We start from the raw sequence: 16,752 nt of genomic DNA, 5'->3' as shown, positions 1-16,752 counted from the left end.
CACCACAGTGTGTGTGTGTGTGTGTGTGTTTGTTCTTTTGTCTTAAAAGTAGGCAGACGGCCTGAGATGCAGCCGTAAAGAGCGGTGACCTTTACAGGCTGCCTCCCTGATGACACGTACACCCCATTAGCTTCCAATGCTCCCATTAAAGCTCTGCTTGTTGGTGGCGGAGGGCGGAGGAGCGAGCGTGGAGGAGAGTTAGGATGAGGTTGGGTGAGAAAAAGGGAGGAAAACAACATTTTGTTTTATGTTTAGTCTGTGGAGATTCAGACGTCTGCAGCTATTTATGCTAATCTGAGCTTGGGCGCTGATGAAACTGGAGCTCCTCGCTCAGTTTTAACATCGACTCGTTTAAAGACAAATAAAGCACTTGGGAGTTTGGCCTCGTGGGCTCAGAGGTTTTAGTGAGCAGTTATAGAATTAACTCATGTTATCCCAAGTTTTGTCAACAAAACCCCCCCCAAAGCTATAAATATGTGATTTTTTTTGCATCTGTGTTGAACACTTTTTCTCAATCTATGATTGACGTTTTGTCGGTTATAAACTGAGATTTTAAATCCAATATAAAACCACCTGAGACCCAATTTGTTTATTTGGACTAGTTTTATTATTTTTTATTAAAATTAGTCAGACCTCATGAGCATGAAAACATTTAATTGGTTCAAAATTGAATAAAAAATATGTTAAATGGCTAAAAATTCATAACTACAATAAAATTTTAACAGTAACGATTCTAAATCACGCGTTTCCAAACGATACAAACGGGTCTAAGATGAAGAGAATCTAATTTAATCTAAATTTGATGTGAAAATTGTTCAAATGCAGCTTTTATATCAGGGGCGTGTCCAGGGAGTGGCCTGGGGAATCTGATTGGCCACCCCAGGTGCTAACACACTAATTTACCTTTAAATAGGCTTTTCATTGTCCACAAAGGGCTTGGGGGTAAAACAAAAAAGGCATAACCATTGGTGCCACCCAAGCACAAAGCTGTGCCTCACCTGGGCCACCCCATTTTAAAAGATCTGGACACGCCACTGTTTTATATATCAGATGTTTTCTAAAGCTCTTTATTAATCTCTGACAACATTTTCAGATCTAAAGTTTTGTTTTCTGAAGCACTTATTCCAAAAGTCTCTTTCCTCTGGTTGTGAAGAAATTTTATTTGTAAAATTAAATAAAAGGCCAGAAGCTACACACTTTTAAATCAAATCAAATCACTTTTATCGTCACGTCACATGTGCAGGTACACTGGTACAGTACATGCGAGTGAAATTCTTGTGTGCGAGCTTCACAGCAACAGAGTTGTAAAAATACAGTAATGTAAAAACAAGTAAAATATAAAAATGGCTAATCTAAATATACAAATGAATAAAGTAAACAATAAGATAAGAGATATAAAATATACAGAGGCTGGTATGTGCAAAACAGTGGCATTAATGTACAGTATGGAGCGTGTAATGTTGGAGTTTCAGTAGTGAGGGGTTTACTGCTTTACTGCTTCCATTCAAGATTTCTCTTATTTTTATTATCAAAATACCATAAAGAGTCAAAGAAAATGTTGCTCCAAATCATTGATTTTCAAACCACAAGAAAGTTTTTCCACTCAAGTCAATTTCAAGTCCTAACTATTACATTTCAAGTCTTAAACAAGTTATTTGACTAAATCTATCATTTACAATAATACGACTCAAATACCAGAAAATATTAAGGCTTTTCGTGTATTTATTTGACAAACAAAGCAGTAAACATGACCAGAAAAAAGGATGGTGTTATCTTTTTCGATAAATAAAAGCTTTTTTTATGTTTACAGATACTGTCAAGTCAGGTGGTGCAGCGGCTCACGCCTTCAGCCTATCGTGATCCAAACTGTGACTCAAGTCCAGTTCTCTGGTTAAAATTCTGATCTTAAATGTTGTTTAAGTGAGATGATGTCCCTAAAGCTGAGATGACACTTATTATGGTTAAAAATCTAAATCTTCTGGCACGGGTCCACCAGGTAACAATCAGATATTTTAAAACTAAAGTTGAGATATTTCTTCTTTTAAACTAATTTTATGCTCAATCAGCAGTTTCTACACAAGAAGCTGTAATAAGCCGATGTGAGAAATAAATCAAGCTTTCAGTTCGTTACAAAATAATCCTAATTCTCACCAGTAGAACTGCCAATCCTCATTTCTAAATGATGATACACTGGATCATGTAATATTATTAGATAAATTATACAAATACAGGATTAGAGGAGTAGCACATGAGTGGGTCCGAAGTTATTTGACGAACCGACAACAGTTTGTGGAAATTAATAATATAAAATCCTCTATACATAATATTAGTTGTGGAGTACCACAAGGATCAGTCTTTGGACCATTACTCTTTCTTTTATACGTTAATGATATTGCTTTAGTTTCAAAATTATTCAAGTGCATACTATTTGCAGATGACACTACCTTATTTTATTCAGGATAAAATATAAAATGTTTTAAATGTAGCTGAAAATGAATTTACAAAAATTAAAATATGGTTTGATTTCAATAGGCCTTCTTTAAACATCGATAAAACTAAGTTTATAGTTTTTTGTAGTAGTAAAAAAAAGTGCTGATGCATCAATAAATGTTGAAGGAATTGAAATAGAAAGAGTAAAAGAAGTTAAGTTTGTAGGTGTTATTATTGACGGACACTTATCGTGGAAGTCTCACATAAATTATATTAAAATTTAAATATCTCGAGCTATTTCAGTACTAAATAAGATGAAGGAAATGTTGAACGTAAAAGCTTTGCATATTCTGTATAACTCGTTAATTCTTCCATATCTGACATGTTGTATGGAAGTATGGGGAAGTACCTGCAATTAGACCTAATGAAATTTGACAAACTAGTAGAATATCATTTATTAAAACTTATGTACAAAGTACATAAAGGAATTCTACCAATAAATATTCAAAAGAAATTTGTAAAAAGAGAAAGTACTTAGAATCTAAAAGGAACTGATATTTTTAAAAAACCACGATTCCGAACAGCGATAACGCAAAGATGTATCTCAGTTAAAGGTGTCTGTTTATGGAACAGACTCAACAGTGAAATAAAACAATTTAAATCATTTTCTGAATTAAAAAAATGTGAAACATATCATGATGAAGTAATAAGACCTCAAGTAGGCTGATTGACTTGTTTTGCGTTGGGGTGGGGGGGGGGGTAGGTGAACGAAAGGCTTTTGAGTTGAACAGCTGATGTGAAAAGGGGGCAGATATTATTAGTTTTTGCTTCTTTCTGCTCCTTTTCATTTATGATTATTTGTGAACATGAATTGTTTTAATGTAACTTTTATTTGATTGAGTGAATGAAATAAACGAAACAAACGAACGAACGAACGAAATTCGGGTCAACAAAAAAAAAAAAAAGAAAAACATTTTCCTCAGACTCTGTGTGTCTGGGTCGGCATTTGGTCACATGATAAAAACAGCCCAGGCTGCATCATGAATAAAACCAAACAGGCCACATGCATGCTCAAATACCCACCCTTATCTCTACATCTCCTATGCGGGAAATAACCCGAGATCATGAAAATACCAGATACGGGATTATGAAATGTGACAAAACCTTTAGTAAAAAAGAGTGGATGAACTCTAAACATCAGTAAAAATAAAAGCTAAAGCCGAACCCTCTGGGGAGAATCTTCTCCCACCTGCTGCAGAATGAGATTAGAAGATCAATCTGTTCTCAGATTGGTCCATTAAACATGAGGCTGCAGCTGATGATCGGTTATTATAGCAAGACGAGTTGAAGCAGGCGAAGCATTGTCCCAAAACTACAACGTCCTCTTTTACACTCAGTGTTCAGCTGAGCGGCTTTTGTTTTACACACACCCACAAACAAAAGGGTTTCTGTCATTCAACCTACACATTTTCATGTTTTTAAGCATGGGAAACCTGGTTTGAAGCATAAAGTAAATGTTTACTAAAGGGTCAAACTTTATAAATTCAGGAGGTAAGATTGTTCACATCACGTTGGACTCTTCCAACAAGAGCAGCAGGTTTTTTTTTAAATACTGTTCAATAGTCCACCCAACCCCCGGAGATACCCTGCAGCTGGTCAGACCCCATCTGTGACAGCGAGGGTGTGTGTGTGTGTGTGTGTGTGTGTGTGTGTGTTTAAAGACAGGAGGAAAAACAAGAACTGAAGAGGTGAAGGGAAAACTACGATGCACCACACAGTTTTGCAGGGTCGGGTGCATCCTTACGGTTCAAGGAGGTCATGTGATTTGTCACGTGTTCCTGAACCAACTCAGAGATGCAGCAAGATGTGATTAAGGACACTTTCTAAAAAACAAAATTAACAGCTTCTTCTTAGTGCATCTAACCCAGGGGTCTGCAAACCGCAGCTCTGGAGCCAAGCAGGTCTTTGGACCTTCCACTAAGACTCTCAACGTCGGCTAGGGATGAAAAAAGATGAACTCATGTTATCGAATGTAAATATTAAAAAAATGCTCATTTTTTATGGGATAATTGAATTAATTTACTATAACAGAATGAGAAGAAAGTACCAGTGGCTATGTGCAGATATACGTTTAGATCTATTTTGTTGTTGTTGTTTGCAAAATTTTAACAAATAACATCTCACTGAAGAAAATATCTAACCTGACAGCAGCCAGATCTCCATGTAGCCCCGCCCCGTGTCGAGTCTACACATTTCTCCTAAGTATGGAAAACTCCAAATCTCGCAAGAATTCATCTTGCAGCGCAACGTTAGAAAAATCCACATTTTTTACACATTTAAGTCTTACATAAATTTAAGACTTAATAACAGGAACAAACTGGTTGTTTTTGCAAAAATACCAACAAATCTCTAATAGTAGACATTTACAGAAGAGGAAAAAATATTTGACTTTATTCTCAGAAAAAAGTAAGACTCTTGATTTTAGTCCCAGAGTTCTCATATTAATCTCGGAAGAAAGACATAGTTTTCGGTAATCCTAATCCTCTTCCAAAGAATTGCTCAAATATTGCGTATTGTGTCTTTCCAAAAGGTCCTGTAACAGTTGCAGCTCTAAACTAGTTTAATTTAGGTTGACTGAGGGGAAAATGCCTCATTGGATTGTAAAGTTTGCAGAACCCTGGTCTAACCTAATCCCATTAGCCTATCCAAGCACGCCTGCACAGAAAGCAGGCTTTGTAGGTTATGAAGAAGCTGCTATTATAGCAATAAGCTCCTGACACTGACATTTGTACAAAATTGTTAAGATAAAAATAACCACATTATAGAAAATTTAAGAATGAAACTCATGGCATCGTGAACCACTTCTTTGCGGACGATGTGCAGATATATGTCCCACTATATTCTCTGTGGCCATTGTCTGACAAATTACTGAATTGTCTAAAAGATGTTAAAAACTGGCTACAATTGAACCTTCTCACTTTAAATGACAAAAATACGGAAATAGTTGTTTTTGGGGACCCTGGGCTGTTGCACGGGATAGACAGTGTATTTGGCCCATTAGAATCCCTTTGTGTGTCTCAGGCAAGAAATCTGGGTTTTTTCATTGACGGCCATTTTAAACTTGATAAACAGATAAGTTCTGTGGTCCAGAGCGTGTTCTTAGTAAAGTCAAGCCCTATTTACCACTCAAAGACTTGGAAAAGGTTATACACCTGCTAGTCACGTCGAGACTCGACTACTGCAGCTCTCTTTATCGTGGACTGGAGCAGTCGTCACTTCACCGCTTGCAGGTGGCTCAGAATGCGGCAGCCCGCTTGCTGACAGGTAGGAGGCGCAGGGATCACATAACACCGGTCTTACAAGCTCTTCACTGGCTCCCGATCACTTACAGGATTCAATTTAAAATGCTACTGATCTGTTTTAAGGCACAACACAATTTGGCCCCTCCTTATCTGTCGGAACTTTTAAACGCTCGTGTCCCCAAACGAAACCTCCGATCATCCTCTCCACATCTTTTATCGGTTCCCAAGTCTAGGCTGAAGTCCAGAGGCGACAGAGCCTTTTCTGTGGCCGCTCCCAAGCTCTGGTCAGATTAGGTCTGCTGACAGTCTTTCTGCGTTTGTCTCTTTTAAAAATCTACCTTTTTACCCTTGCTTTTAACTGATTTTATAGTTAAGTAATTTTAGGGTCTACTGGAAGGCTCTCAGTGTTTTATCATTTTATTTTAACTGCTTGTCTGTGTGCAGCACCTTGTGCAGTCTCTGATTGTTGGAAATGTGCTTTATAAATAAACTTGACATTGACATAAAAAACAGCTGGCAATCTTTTTCTACCTGCCCCTCAGATGTTGATGAGAATTACTGATTAAAATGGCCACATTTGAAGATAATAGAAGATAAATTTCAGTTTCAGCCGATTCCTAACGCAAAGATCCCGACTCCGGAGGGAAATTACAGACATCTTACATAAATGTGCAACATAAAAGTGTCCTTTAAGCAAAGAGGTGAGTTAGTTGGATCCTACAGACGACTAAATCCAAAATAAACACCATTATTTCTGCTAACTGCGTTTGCATTCATTTGTGTTCTTCGTGAAAATCTGAGGAATTAACCTTCCATTAAAAAGGTCTAAAATGCTCTCAATCAGGGATGCCCAATCCTGCCAGCATGCTTTAGTTTTAACCCCGCTTCAGCACGTCTGGCTTTTGCAGAGCTTGATGAGCTGCTGCACAGGTGATTCAGGCCCTGTCCACATGTAGCCGGGGATCTGCCAAAACGTAGATATTTTTCTACGTTTTGGCCTGTCGTCCACACGAAAACTGAGTTTTTTCACACGAAAACGGATTTTTAAAAAAACTCCGGCCAAAGTGAAGATCTGCGTTTTCTCTGTTTTGGGTGTCTGCGTGTGGACGGACAAAACCGGAGTTTTAAGGTCCGCAACGTCACTTTCCGCGACAAAAAATGCTGACATCACGTGTGCGACCTGTGTTTACACTAGCCGACAGCATGGATGCCCTCAGAGCTGCGCTCTGTCACTACCCGATCCATCAATCGTCCAAGCGCTTTCTGCTTGTTTGTTTTTGCAAGTGGAATTACTGCTCCTAGCGGAAGACCACAGACGAAGGACGAGGTTAAGAACGGGGGAAGTACTGCCGCCTACAGGTCTGGCATGTCCTTAACAACGTATTTATCCGGGTACGTGTGGACAGAGTTTGTTTTTAAAACGAGGTGGTGTGGATGCAAGTTTTTGGAGGGGCGGGTATTCGATTTTAAAAAACCCCGGCTACATGTGGACTAGGCCTCAGTCACTGAATCACCTGTGTTGTGGGCCATTCCCATCTGTACCTGGTCGGCCAGGGCCGGGTAGCCCCAGTCGGCCCCAGCCTGGCCCGGTTGATTCCACGCATCCTTGCCTTAAGCCCATGTGGGCTGATTCTACCCACCAATCAGAGGCTTGCTCTAATGGAAGGTGTGGATTTGCTGTCAGCAGTGGGTGTGTTGGCCCTGGTCGGCCTGAAGCAGACCCCCTCGAGAAGAGGGCTGAGAATGAGCCTTGGTTGGCCCGGAAAAATACCAGGCCACCCAGATATGTAAACAACCCACGCTACCCGGCCCGGGCCGACCCGGTACAGATGGGAATGGCCCATTGGAGTAGAGAAAGCACTAAAACGTGCTGGACACCGGCCCTGCGGGACCAGCACTGGGCACCCCTGCTCTAAAAGATGCCAAGTTTAGCCTATCAGAGTGTCCGTGTTACTCTAAATTGTCTTTATTTGCTTAAACCCGTGTAAATAACAACAAAACATTTTGTCGGGAGGGACCGGTGGCGCCTGTGCTCGGCAGCCTCGCCTCTGTCAGCGCGCCCCAGGGCAGCTGTGGCTACATCGTAGCTCACCACCATCAGTGTGTATGAATGGATGAATGATACACTGTAGTGTAAAGCGCTTTAGAGTCCTTACTCTGAGAGGCGCTATACAAGTGCGGATCATTAAAACATTTTGTTTTCTCAGGTGGAAAATGTGTTTATCTATCAGCTAAGAGCCAATAAAACGTTTCAACGAGATTTACATTGTTCCGAATGAAAGGTGTTCAGATAACATCAGCCCACACATGGAATAACCACGACCGAGTGGGTCAGATGGTGTTGCTCCTCCTTTGCATCACCGAGGGATGAAAATGGATTAAAAAAAATCTCTTGTTACCTGGCAACGCATCATGACAACGGGGAGAGAGATGGAGACATTCAGGGTTTGAGTGAAGGAGCTGTGGGAGGATTCAGGACTATTTTAGAGGTTCGGGTCAAACACCAGTTTTATTTTTTCCATCCGTTTCCTCCTCTGCGATCGGAGTCGTTCAGAATATGAGGCGACTTTTCTCGGGTGGACATCAGGATCAGAAACAGCAGAAGATGTGGGAGTGACAGCTACAGCGAGGCTCACAAGTTGTAAAAACTGTCACTCGCAACTAAACCACAGCGCGTTTGTGCATGGGTGAATATTACGAATGCACAAAATGAAAACTTTGTTATGTTCACATTTTCTTAGATCAATGGGTTTTTTGTAGCTGCCGCAGGGATTAAACCGATTTAAACTACAGATGAAAATCCAATAGATGGTCAATTTTGAAATAAAACAAATGTGTCTGCAGCAGGTTTTGTAGAAGGGAACAGAACAAATGTGCCAAAATTAGAGCTTTCATAATTCCTATATAAGCTTACATGAGTGGCATTCAGTGATCTCACATTCAAGTCCAACAGATTAACCTGCTTGATTGTTTTCTATTGATATTTCAGCTGCATGATAATAAAATTAAGTGTTTTTAAACATAAAACCTCCACACAAAAAAATACTTTTAGGCTTTTTGAAGCTTGAGTTTTAGAAACCATCTACAAAAACAAATTCTATGAAATTTTTCACTTCTGGTTTTACTTCATAAAGTTGGTAACATGTTATCAATTATATTTGATATGTCTCATTTTTAATTGGATTAAATTGACTGAATTTCCTTTATTTTTAGCTTATTTTCCTTCTAAGTCTAAGACATTGTTCATCTGGTGTTCGACTTTAAAACTACAATTTAATCAGCCCTGCACACAGAAACAAAAACATGTACACGTATGTAAAACAACGTTTTTGTATGTTCTGTATGATTCCACCAACTCTCTGTTTCCAGCTGATGCAGCAGCTTGGGACAGACAAGAAAACGCTTCGGCCCGCTGATATTTTGATTACACTAGTCTAATCAGAAAACTAACAGAAATAAACATTCATTCATACATTCATACAGTACAACAGGAATGGAACAGAATTTCTCTGCAAACATATGACGTGTCTTTCACTAACCACCACCACGTCTTTTCTGCTCAGAGACGTTTGCACATCTTTACAAACCTACGTTGTTTATTTTAAGAATATAAAGACAAAGAAGATTCTGCTCTGGGGTTGTGCTTGACCGAGGAGCAGTTAAGCGATGATGCTCGTAGCTAAAATTACTCCCTGCTTTGCATCATATCCTGCCTAAAAAGCATGTTTCTACAACAAAAATGTGTTTAATGTGTTTTTCACCTGAGATGCCTTGCAAAAATCAAGCAAGTGCTGTCGAGAGCCCACCTGGAGCGGGTACTGCATGCCTTTGTAATTTCTAGGCTTGATTACTGCAACTCTCTCCATGCAGGGTTGTGTCAGTCATCACTGCGTCGCCTACAGGTTGTGCAGAACAGCGCTGCCAGGTTCCTGACTGGGACCAGGAAACGGGACCACATCAGTCCAGTTCTGGCCTCCCTGCACTGGCTTCCGATTTCCTATCGCTCACAATTCAAAATACTCGTCTTTGTTTATCATTTCTTCCAGGGTGGTGCTCCCCCCCTATCTAGCTACACTCCTGAACAGACATTCCCCATCACGCGCTCTGCGCTCCTCTGACCAAGGCCTGCTCGCTGTCCCTCGTTCTAGGTGTCGTACCCGTGGGGACCGGGCTTTCTCAGTCCTAGCACCGTTACTCTGGAACCAGTTGCCACCCTCCGTTAGGCTGTCCCCCTCTCTGCCAGTCTTTAAGAGTCACCTAAAAACACACCTCCTCCGCTTGGCGTTTCCAGAACATGTTTGATTTTGGCCCTCTTTTATGTTGATTTTATTTCCCTGTTTTCATTGGTTCACTCAATCCAATTGTGTTTCACACATTTGTCCTGTACCAGAATGTTTCATCTATCTTGTAATTTGTATTTTGTAATTTGTATTTTGTAATTTGAATTGCTTTTATTGTTGATTTATTCAATATATTTACCTACAACTGTACCATGTTCAGCGCTTTGGGCTTCCTGACAGGGTTGTGGAAGGCGCTTTATAAATAAAGCTTTGATTGATTGTTTATCGATGCATTTAGCTAATTTGTCTAATTAATTATAAGGATTGCTGGATTATAAAAACGCACGCATGCAAATACTCCTCCACTGTCATCACATTAATGCAAAGAGGCTGAGGATGGTGGGGGGAGAGGAAGCGCCCAGGGTCACCGGAGACCCGACCTCCCTGAAGATTCGTGTGGCAGCTGTTTCTCTCGTGAACAATAGTTGGAAGGGGGTTCACTAAATCGTAATTGGGCGACAGTTCGATCATCGATCGATTATAGTTCCGCGGGCAGCAGGGGAGGATGGAGAAGGATGCTGCTGCCGACCTGCTCCACATTAGCGTCTAAAAATGAAACGTTAGTGTGGATCAGCGCTCAGTCTGCGCATGCGCGGCTTCTCCCAGCGCATCGTGCGTCTATTCTAAGAAATGTCCAAACGCGGACATAAAAAGATGCATCTGAGAGACGGGATTATTGCTTGTATTTCTCCAGCAGTACATCTAACCAGATCAGAGGCGTGAGAGGTTTCCTACCTCCATGCTGTCTTCTGTTGGCCGTCAGATGCGGAGGCGCAGGTGGAGGGATGCAGAGAACCACAAACATTAATCTGTCAGCGGGTTGATCCTCCATGAGAACGGACTCGGTAAAACACACAGCAGCTCACCTGTTTTCACCGGAATCCGGCTTTTGTACCTGATGTTACTCGTCATGTTTGAACGCTTTTCCTCCTGCCTGGTCTCACTGAAGCGGCTCAGCCTCGCCTCCGAAGCCCGGACAGACAGCAGGAGGGCGGGTACAGCCGACAGGAGAAAACCCCTCCTCCTCCCAGACTCGACCAGTCACGCTGCAGCTCACAACCAGGAGATCCTTCAGCAACCTCACTGGCATCACCTCCACATGCAAAAACACACACGCGCGCACACGCACACACACCAAATTAGAAAACATCCCAGGTGATTGGAGGGATTTAATGAAGAAATGCTTAGAAGAGAAACCATCTTTGTTCTCAAATTTTATTTCTGAAAAATAGAAAAGAACACTGACATGCATATGAAGATGGCAGTTTAAGAACAGACGTGATTTAAATTCATCTGCTGCTCACAGAAACACGGAGGGACGTTTTACGTAACGCAGTTAAACAAAAACAATATGTGATATTGAAATGTTGGGAAACTGCACGTGTAGTGTACAAACAGTGCACGGATGCCATCAGAGACTGCCAGGACTGACTAGTTTTCTGTGATTGGTGATGCCATTAAGGCTCAGGATAAATACAAACATGTGACATCATCATAAAGTCTACTACGGAACACAGAGGCGTTACATTTAACTGTTGGTGAGTAATTCATGTCAGCAGAATACAGAATAAAATGTAATCATCCCAAACACTTTACATGGGATTTTATTAAAACCGAACAGGCACCGGGAAGCTGCAGGTAGAAGGCGACCGACAGAAAACAGGAATAACATTTTTTTCTATTTTTAAGAAGAAGAAAAAAACATTTTAAAAACAATTAGCATTCGAAAGCAAAAAGAAACCGGTGCTTCTTAAAAGCTGCACTTTGACAAGAACCATAAATATTTTGTGAACAAGACCGCAATGATGACATCTATTAGTACCAATATCAGCAGGTTCACTGGACACTAATATAAGCTAACAGGTAAATGTCAATAACAACAATATCAAACCATTTCCTGTTTATTATAGAAAAACAACATAGCAATGTTTCAGACAGCTGATGAATGGGTGTTTGAAGAGAGAAGAAGTGGTGATGAGCAGATGAAGACGACGTCATCTGAGACGCTGGAGTTTGACGACCACATGCATCGTTGTTTCCTCTCAGCTCAAACTCTGTCACTCATCAGATTTCATCTTCATCTGAGCCTGCATCTGAGCAATCATCTCCTGCATGCGTCTCAGCTGCAGAGGGAAGAAAGATGTTATTGTGCTACTTTTACAAAGTTCCACTAAAACTCAATGATCATTCAAAAGTAAATCACACAAAATATTGGATTTGAACACTTTTATCATTTTTATATTCTCCGATCGTCTCCCCCAAAACACAAATCCCAACAAGACAAGATTAATGTCTAGCGCCATCTTGTGGCCGGGAGTGTATCATGTAGGGTGTTTTTTCCTCTTTAGTTATGGGTGAAAAGGAAAATGGTTATTTGTGACTTAAACAATAACACTGAAGGTATCAGCTGTATGAGATAGCAATCTTTTTCTGTTTTTCTTGATGTTATAAAAGTAGCTGTAAATCAACAAATTATTTTAGGTAAGAAAAACTACTTCAGGCTAGGGTTGTCACAATACTAAAATTTCAAACTCGATTCGATACTTGAAAAAATACTCGATACTCGATTTCGATACTATTTAAAAACACCCATTTATCGAACAAGTTTATTCAAAAAATAACATTCCTCAATTTATATTGCAAAAATTAAATGTTAAGAATTAAGTGTGTAAAGTGCTTAAACCTTTCAAGTATCAGCATTTTTTAAAACGTGCATTCAAAAACTGGTGAAAGTTAACACTTTAAATCATGAATTGTCTCACTATATATACACTATTTGCAGAGTGATGTTTTGCTGCTTAAACTCTGTTTAAGGTGCATTTTTGTCATAAGATGTAATGCCATATGTTTTGTTTTGTACTTTTGAACAACTCTGTTGGTCAATAAAGGGAGAAAACAAACTTCTCCACAGTAGGACAAAGGTACATCTACCGGTAATCTTAATAAAAACAGATTGGCGCACGGCAGTGACGTCATTAAAAGCGCCGGTTAGATTAGCCGCAGCTAGTCTGTTCACGCCTAGAAATCCCAGACCAGACCCGCTCCAAACGAACAGGGGAATCATGTTAATGATTCCTAACAAAACCTTTCGACATGAAGATGTTTTGGTGCAGATAAAGTCTTATTTCGAGGCTGCACCATGGGTGCCCGTCCGCACCCGTTATATGGATATACACTGATGGCGATTCGCCGATGGGTCTAAATACCCCGGGGAATCCAAGTAGCACCAAAGTTGTCCGCGTGAGTAAACAAACGTACTGCATGCTAGAAATTAAGTCCGGGTTGCAATAAACGGGAGTTTCCTTTAAGCACATAAGCGTGAATATACAACTACGTGTCGGACTTGGTATGCTAACTAAGTTGGGCTGTGAAGCGCCTCCCAAATTTGCTGTTTATGTTTTTGTTTATTTATTTGGCAGACAAAACTTGGATCGGAGACAACTCGCGTGGGAAACTGCAATGTAGCCATGCGGCGTCTTCTTCTTCTGTTTGTCTGGGAGGCGGAGGCTGCTTTACGGCATCTGGCTGTCGTGCGTGTCGGTGTACTTGAAGAAGGCTGTGTATAATAGTCCATAATATCGATACCACAGGGATGGAATATCTAATTTAGATACCACTTTTAGTATCGATTTATATCTAGGTATCGATTTTTTTGACAACACTACTTCAGGCTTTTACGAAAGACCAGCTCAGTGGCCTAGTGGTAGAGTGTTCACCCCTGGGACCGGGATTCAAAACCAAATAGGTCAAAAGAAATACTTTAAAATGGGACCCGATGCCTCCCTGCTCGACACGCAGCTTTAAGGGGTTGGATTAGAGGGTTAAACCACCAAATAGTCCCCGAGCGAGGCCACAGCTGCAGCTCACCCCACCCCACGCCACGGGGACGGATTTATGCAGAGATGAATCAGCCGCCGACTTCCGTCTAACTTGGACAAAACTTGCTTTTTATTGCACTTGAAGCTGCGATGGTTAAGATTTTATAACAAGCCACCCCTAAAGGTGTCTGTCTCCACCAGTCCCTGTGCAGTCTCTGATGATCTGAGCTTCAGCTCTAACAGAGTCGCTCACGGAGCGCTGCGACGCTCCAGTTTGCCGTCTCAGCTGACTTTGTTCAAAAAGCAAAACTTACTACCCGTGTTTACTTTCATTTCTATTTATTTGCCGGCCGGAGCTTGGCATTAACTCCCTACGTCATCAGGACACCTCCTTCAGTTGCACCATGGTGCAATAGCCGTTTATAAGACAGACCATTACCGCAATATTACTACCAAGCAAGCAGGACGAATGCTGCTAAATCTGCACAACGCCATGCAGACATGGCGCGTTTATAAGACACACCGTTGCGGTAATATTACGCTGATTTGCCGGCATGGTGTGGCTTGTAAAAAGGGCAAGAGTGTGATGACTATGGGACTTTAACTTGACAGCACTCACTAGTTTAAATTGTTAAAGGGACTTTACGGACTTCGCGATTGCCCCCTCAGGCCAAAAGCGTAACAGCAGCTTCAATAGTAGGCTCGTGCATGAGGCGTGCATGATGTACGTGCACACGCCTTTATGAAAATGACAGCTGAGACAGTTCCGTGTGTGTGTGTGTGTGTGTGTGTGTGTGTGTGTGTGTCGGAGGACAGGAGACCATGCAGCTAATTAATTAAATAATTTAGTTCTGTACCTTTCTCTTCAGCACAGCCGACAAAGGTTTATGATGGGTCAGTCCTCCTGCATGCTCAGATCATTCCCTTCCCTTGCTTGAAAAATTGTTCCAAAATGAAAGTTGAACCCACATCTTTTTTATCTGTGAATTCAATGCCGTTCGGCGAGTCTCAAATAAAAATTTGGGCATCTTACTGTAAAAAAATATACCATTAATGTAAAAAAGAAACTCTAAATAAACTATGTTCACACCCAGAATCGAACCCAGGTCTTCAGCACGAGAGTCAGACATCTTACAAGGTGAGCTACGCTCTAGTAACCTTCACAGTATCTGTAACATTTATATCCTTGATGACAGCTGAAACAACGTCAAACCAAAGAACGGTTCGGAGTGAAAATGGCTGTTTTGTTGCTAATTTGCAGGAAATATCTAGAAGAAAGTTGTACAGAAAGTAGCTAAGGGTCCTCAGAAATGTAGCTAGCTTTGTCACTAGGCGTTAGGAACAGCGCCAAAGTGGCACTGCCTCTCTCTCTGCTGCTAAAGCTACGGATAGCAAATGCTACGGGCGATGCCTGAGCGTGAGCGCCATGAAGCAGCCTGCTCGACCCGAGCATCTCTCTTTTTCTGTGATTTTACAGAAAAACAGGCAATCACAGTAAAAATGCCAGGGCTCATTCTACAGGACCAGGGCATTGCAGGAGAACGTATGAAGAAGACATTTATTATTTCTATACATGTTTTGGCTGTCACACTTCCTTAGAGTCCCTTTAAGAACGTAGAATTCCTTAGAAAGTTTCTGCTTGGCAGTTTGTTTGACTTTTAAGTACAGCAGGATGAAAAACTTAACAGCTTAACAATAAAACAAATCACTGCATCTTAAACCCAAATTTGGTAAAAAAAAAAAAAATCGAAGCCTTTTCTCAGCCAGTTTTGGTAAATAAATGAAGGGAAATAACCTACTTATATCATTAGTGTCACTCTGCTACTGAAACTACAGACAATTATAAAGAAAGATGAGAAAACTTAAAACTACCGATTTCCAGTTGTTAACATGAACATCAACATTACTAAGCTCCGTGTTATGACTGGTCAAAGCCTCTCCAGAGGAGCCGTGTGTTGCAGACTTCTGACCTTAGAGAGGTTAAATCATCTGCTTCATTGGGAAGTACTTCCTCTGCAGAATACTGTTCAACACGTATTAATACATGAGCACACGGCTCTTTCCAGGAATCAAATCACATATTAGCTCCTTTCTAGGAATTCTTTCCGAAGACTAGGATGTCATTCTGATTGTAGGGAGTGTTTCTTCCCACTGAAACTGATACAACACGTTCTGTTCTACTGAGGTCATTCCCACCATAAACCTTCACCAGGACATCCAGGCAGGAAGTGATGGCATATCCTGCCAGGGCACATTGTTTACAAACAGTCCTAATGGAGCCTTGCCTGCTCTTTAGGGTGCAGAGCAGTGGCAGTACAAACAGGCCAATCAGCAGCCATCAGGAAACAGGTTATAATCTGATAACATGCAGGCTCCATGGCCCGCAAGGTAAACAGTGCTTATAGAAATCACGTGACTTTTTTCCCCACAGTTGTAAAAATAAGGGAACATAAATGTTTGGTTTTCATCAGCCTGCAGTTTGAAGCTGTGAATACGCCGACTGACTCAATTACGACACATTTCCTGCTGAAGGAGCACAGAAAACAACTTTGTTGTTTCGTTTTTACCTCCAGCTCCTTCTGCAGCAGAATCTGGTCTTTGTCCAACACCTCCTCGTCCGTGGATCTGCAGGGGAGACAAAAATATTAGTTATATTTGGTTAAAATAAGTAATATCGGGTCAAACTGAGCAACCTCTCACCTTCCCGCCTTCTTCAGCCTCTCAGATCGGAAGTTCTCATAATGTAGATCCTGAGTTACTTCCTGGAGGTCTTGCATGTGTGTCCTGAAATAACCATTCATGTAATCAAACACTTCGACACTGGAGGGCAGCAAAGCTCTGCTTTACTCAGTTCTCAGACTT

At 41.0% G+C, this 16,752-nt stretch overlaps 1 protein-coding gene across 1 annotated transcript in view; it reads right to left on the bottom strand.

Annotated features, from left to right (window-relative positions):
* Nucleotides 1-11,271: 11,271 nt before the first annotated feature.
* The window catches only part of zgc:63587 (septin-2A), a 41,196-nt gene continuing 35,715 nt past the window's right edge, over nt 11,272-16,752 (bottom strand). The window contains exons 10-12 of the mRNA XM_015973110.3: nt 16,591-16,674; nt 16,458-16,515; nt 11,272-12,195 (exon numbers count right to left, since the gene is read on the bottom strand). Coding sequence (XP_015828596.1) covers nt 12,130-12,195; nt 16,458-16,515; nt 16,591-16,674 — 208 coding nt within the window. The 3' untranslated portion in view covers nt 11,272-12,129. The remainder of the gene's footprint in view (nt 12,196-16,457; nt 16,516-16,590; nt 16,675-16,752) is intronic.

Source organism: Nothobranchius furzeri, chromosome 17 (genome assembly GCF_043380555.1).
Source record: "Nothobranchius furzeri strain GRZ-AD chromosome 17, NfurGRZ-RIMD1, whole genome shotgun sequence".
Classification (NCBI taxonomy): domain Eukaryota; kingdom Metazoa; phylum Chordata; class Actinopteri; order Cyprinodontiformes; family Nothobranchiidae; genus Nothobranchius; species Nothobranchius furzeri.
This window is presented reverse-complemented; position numbering and strand designations above follow the sequence as displayed.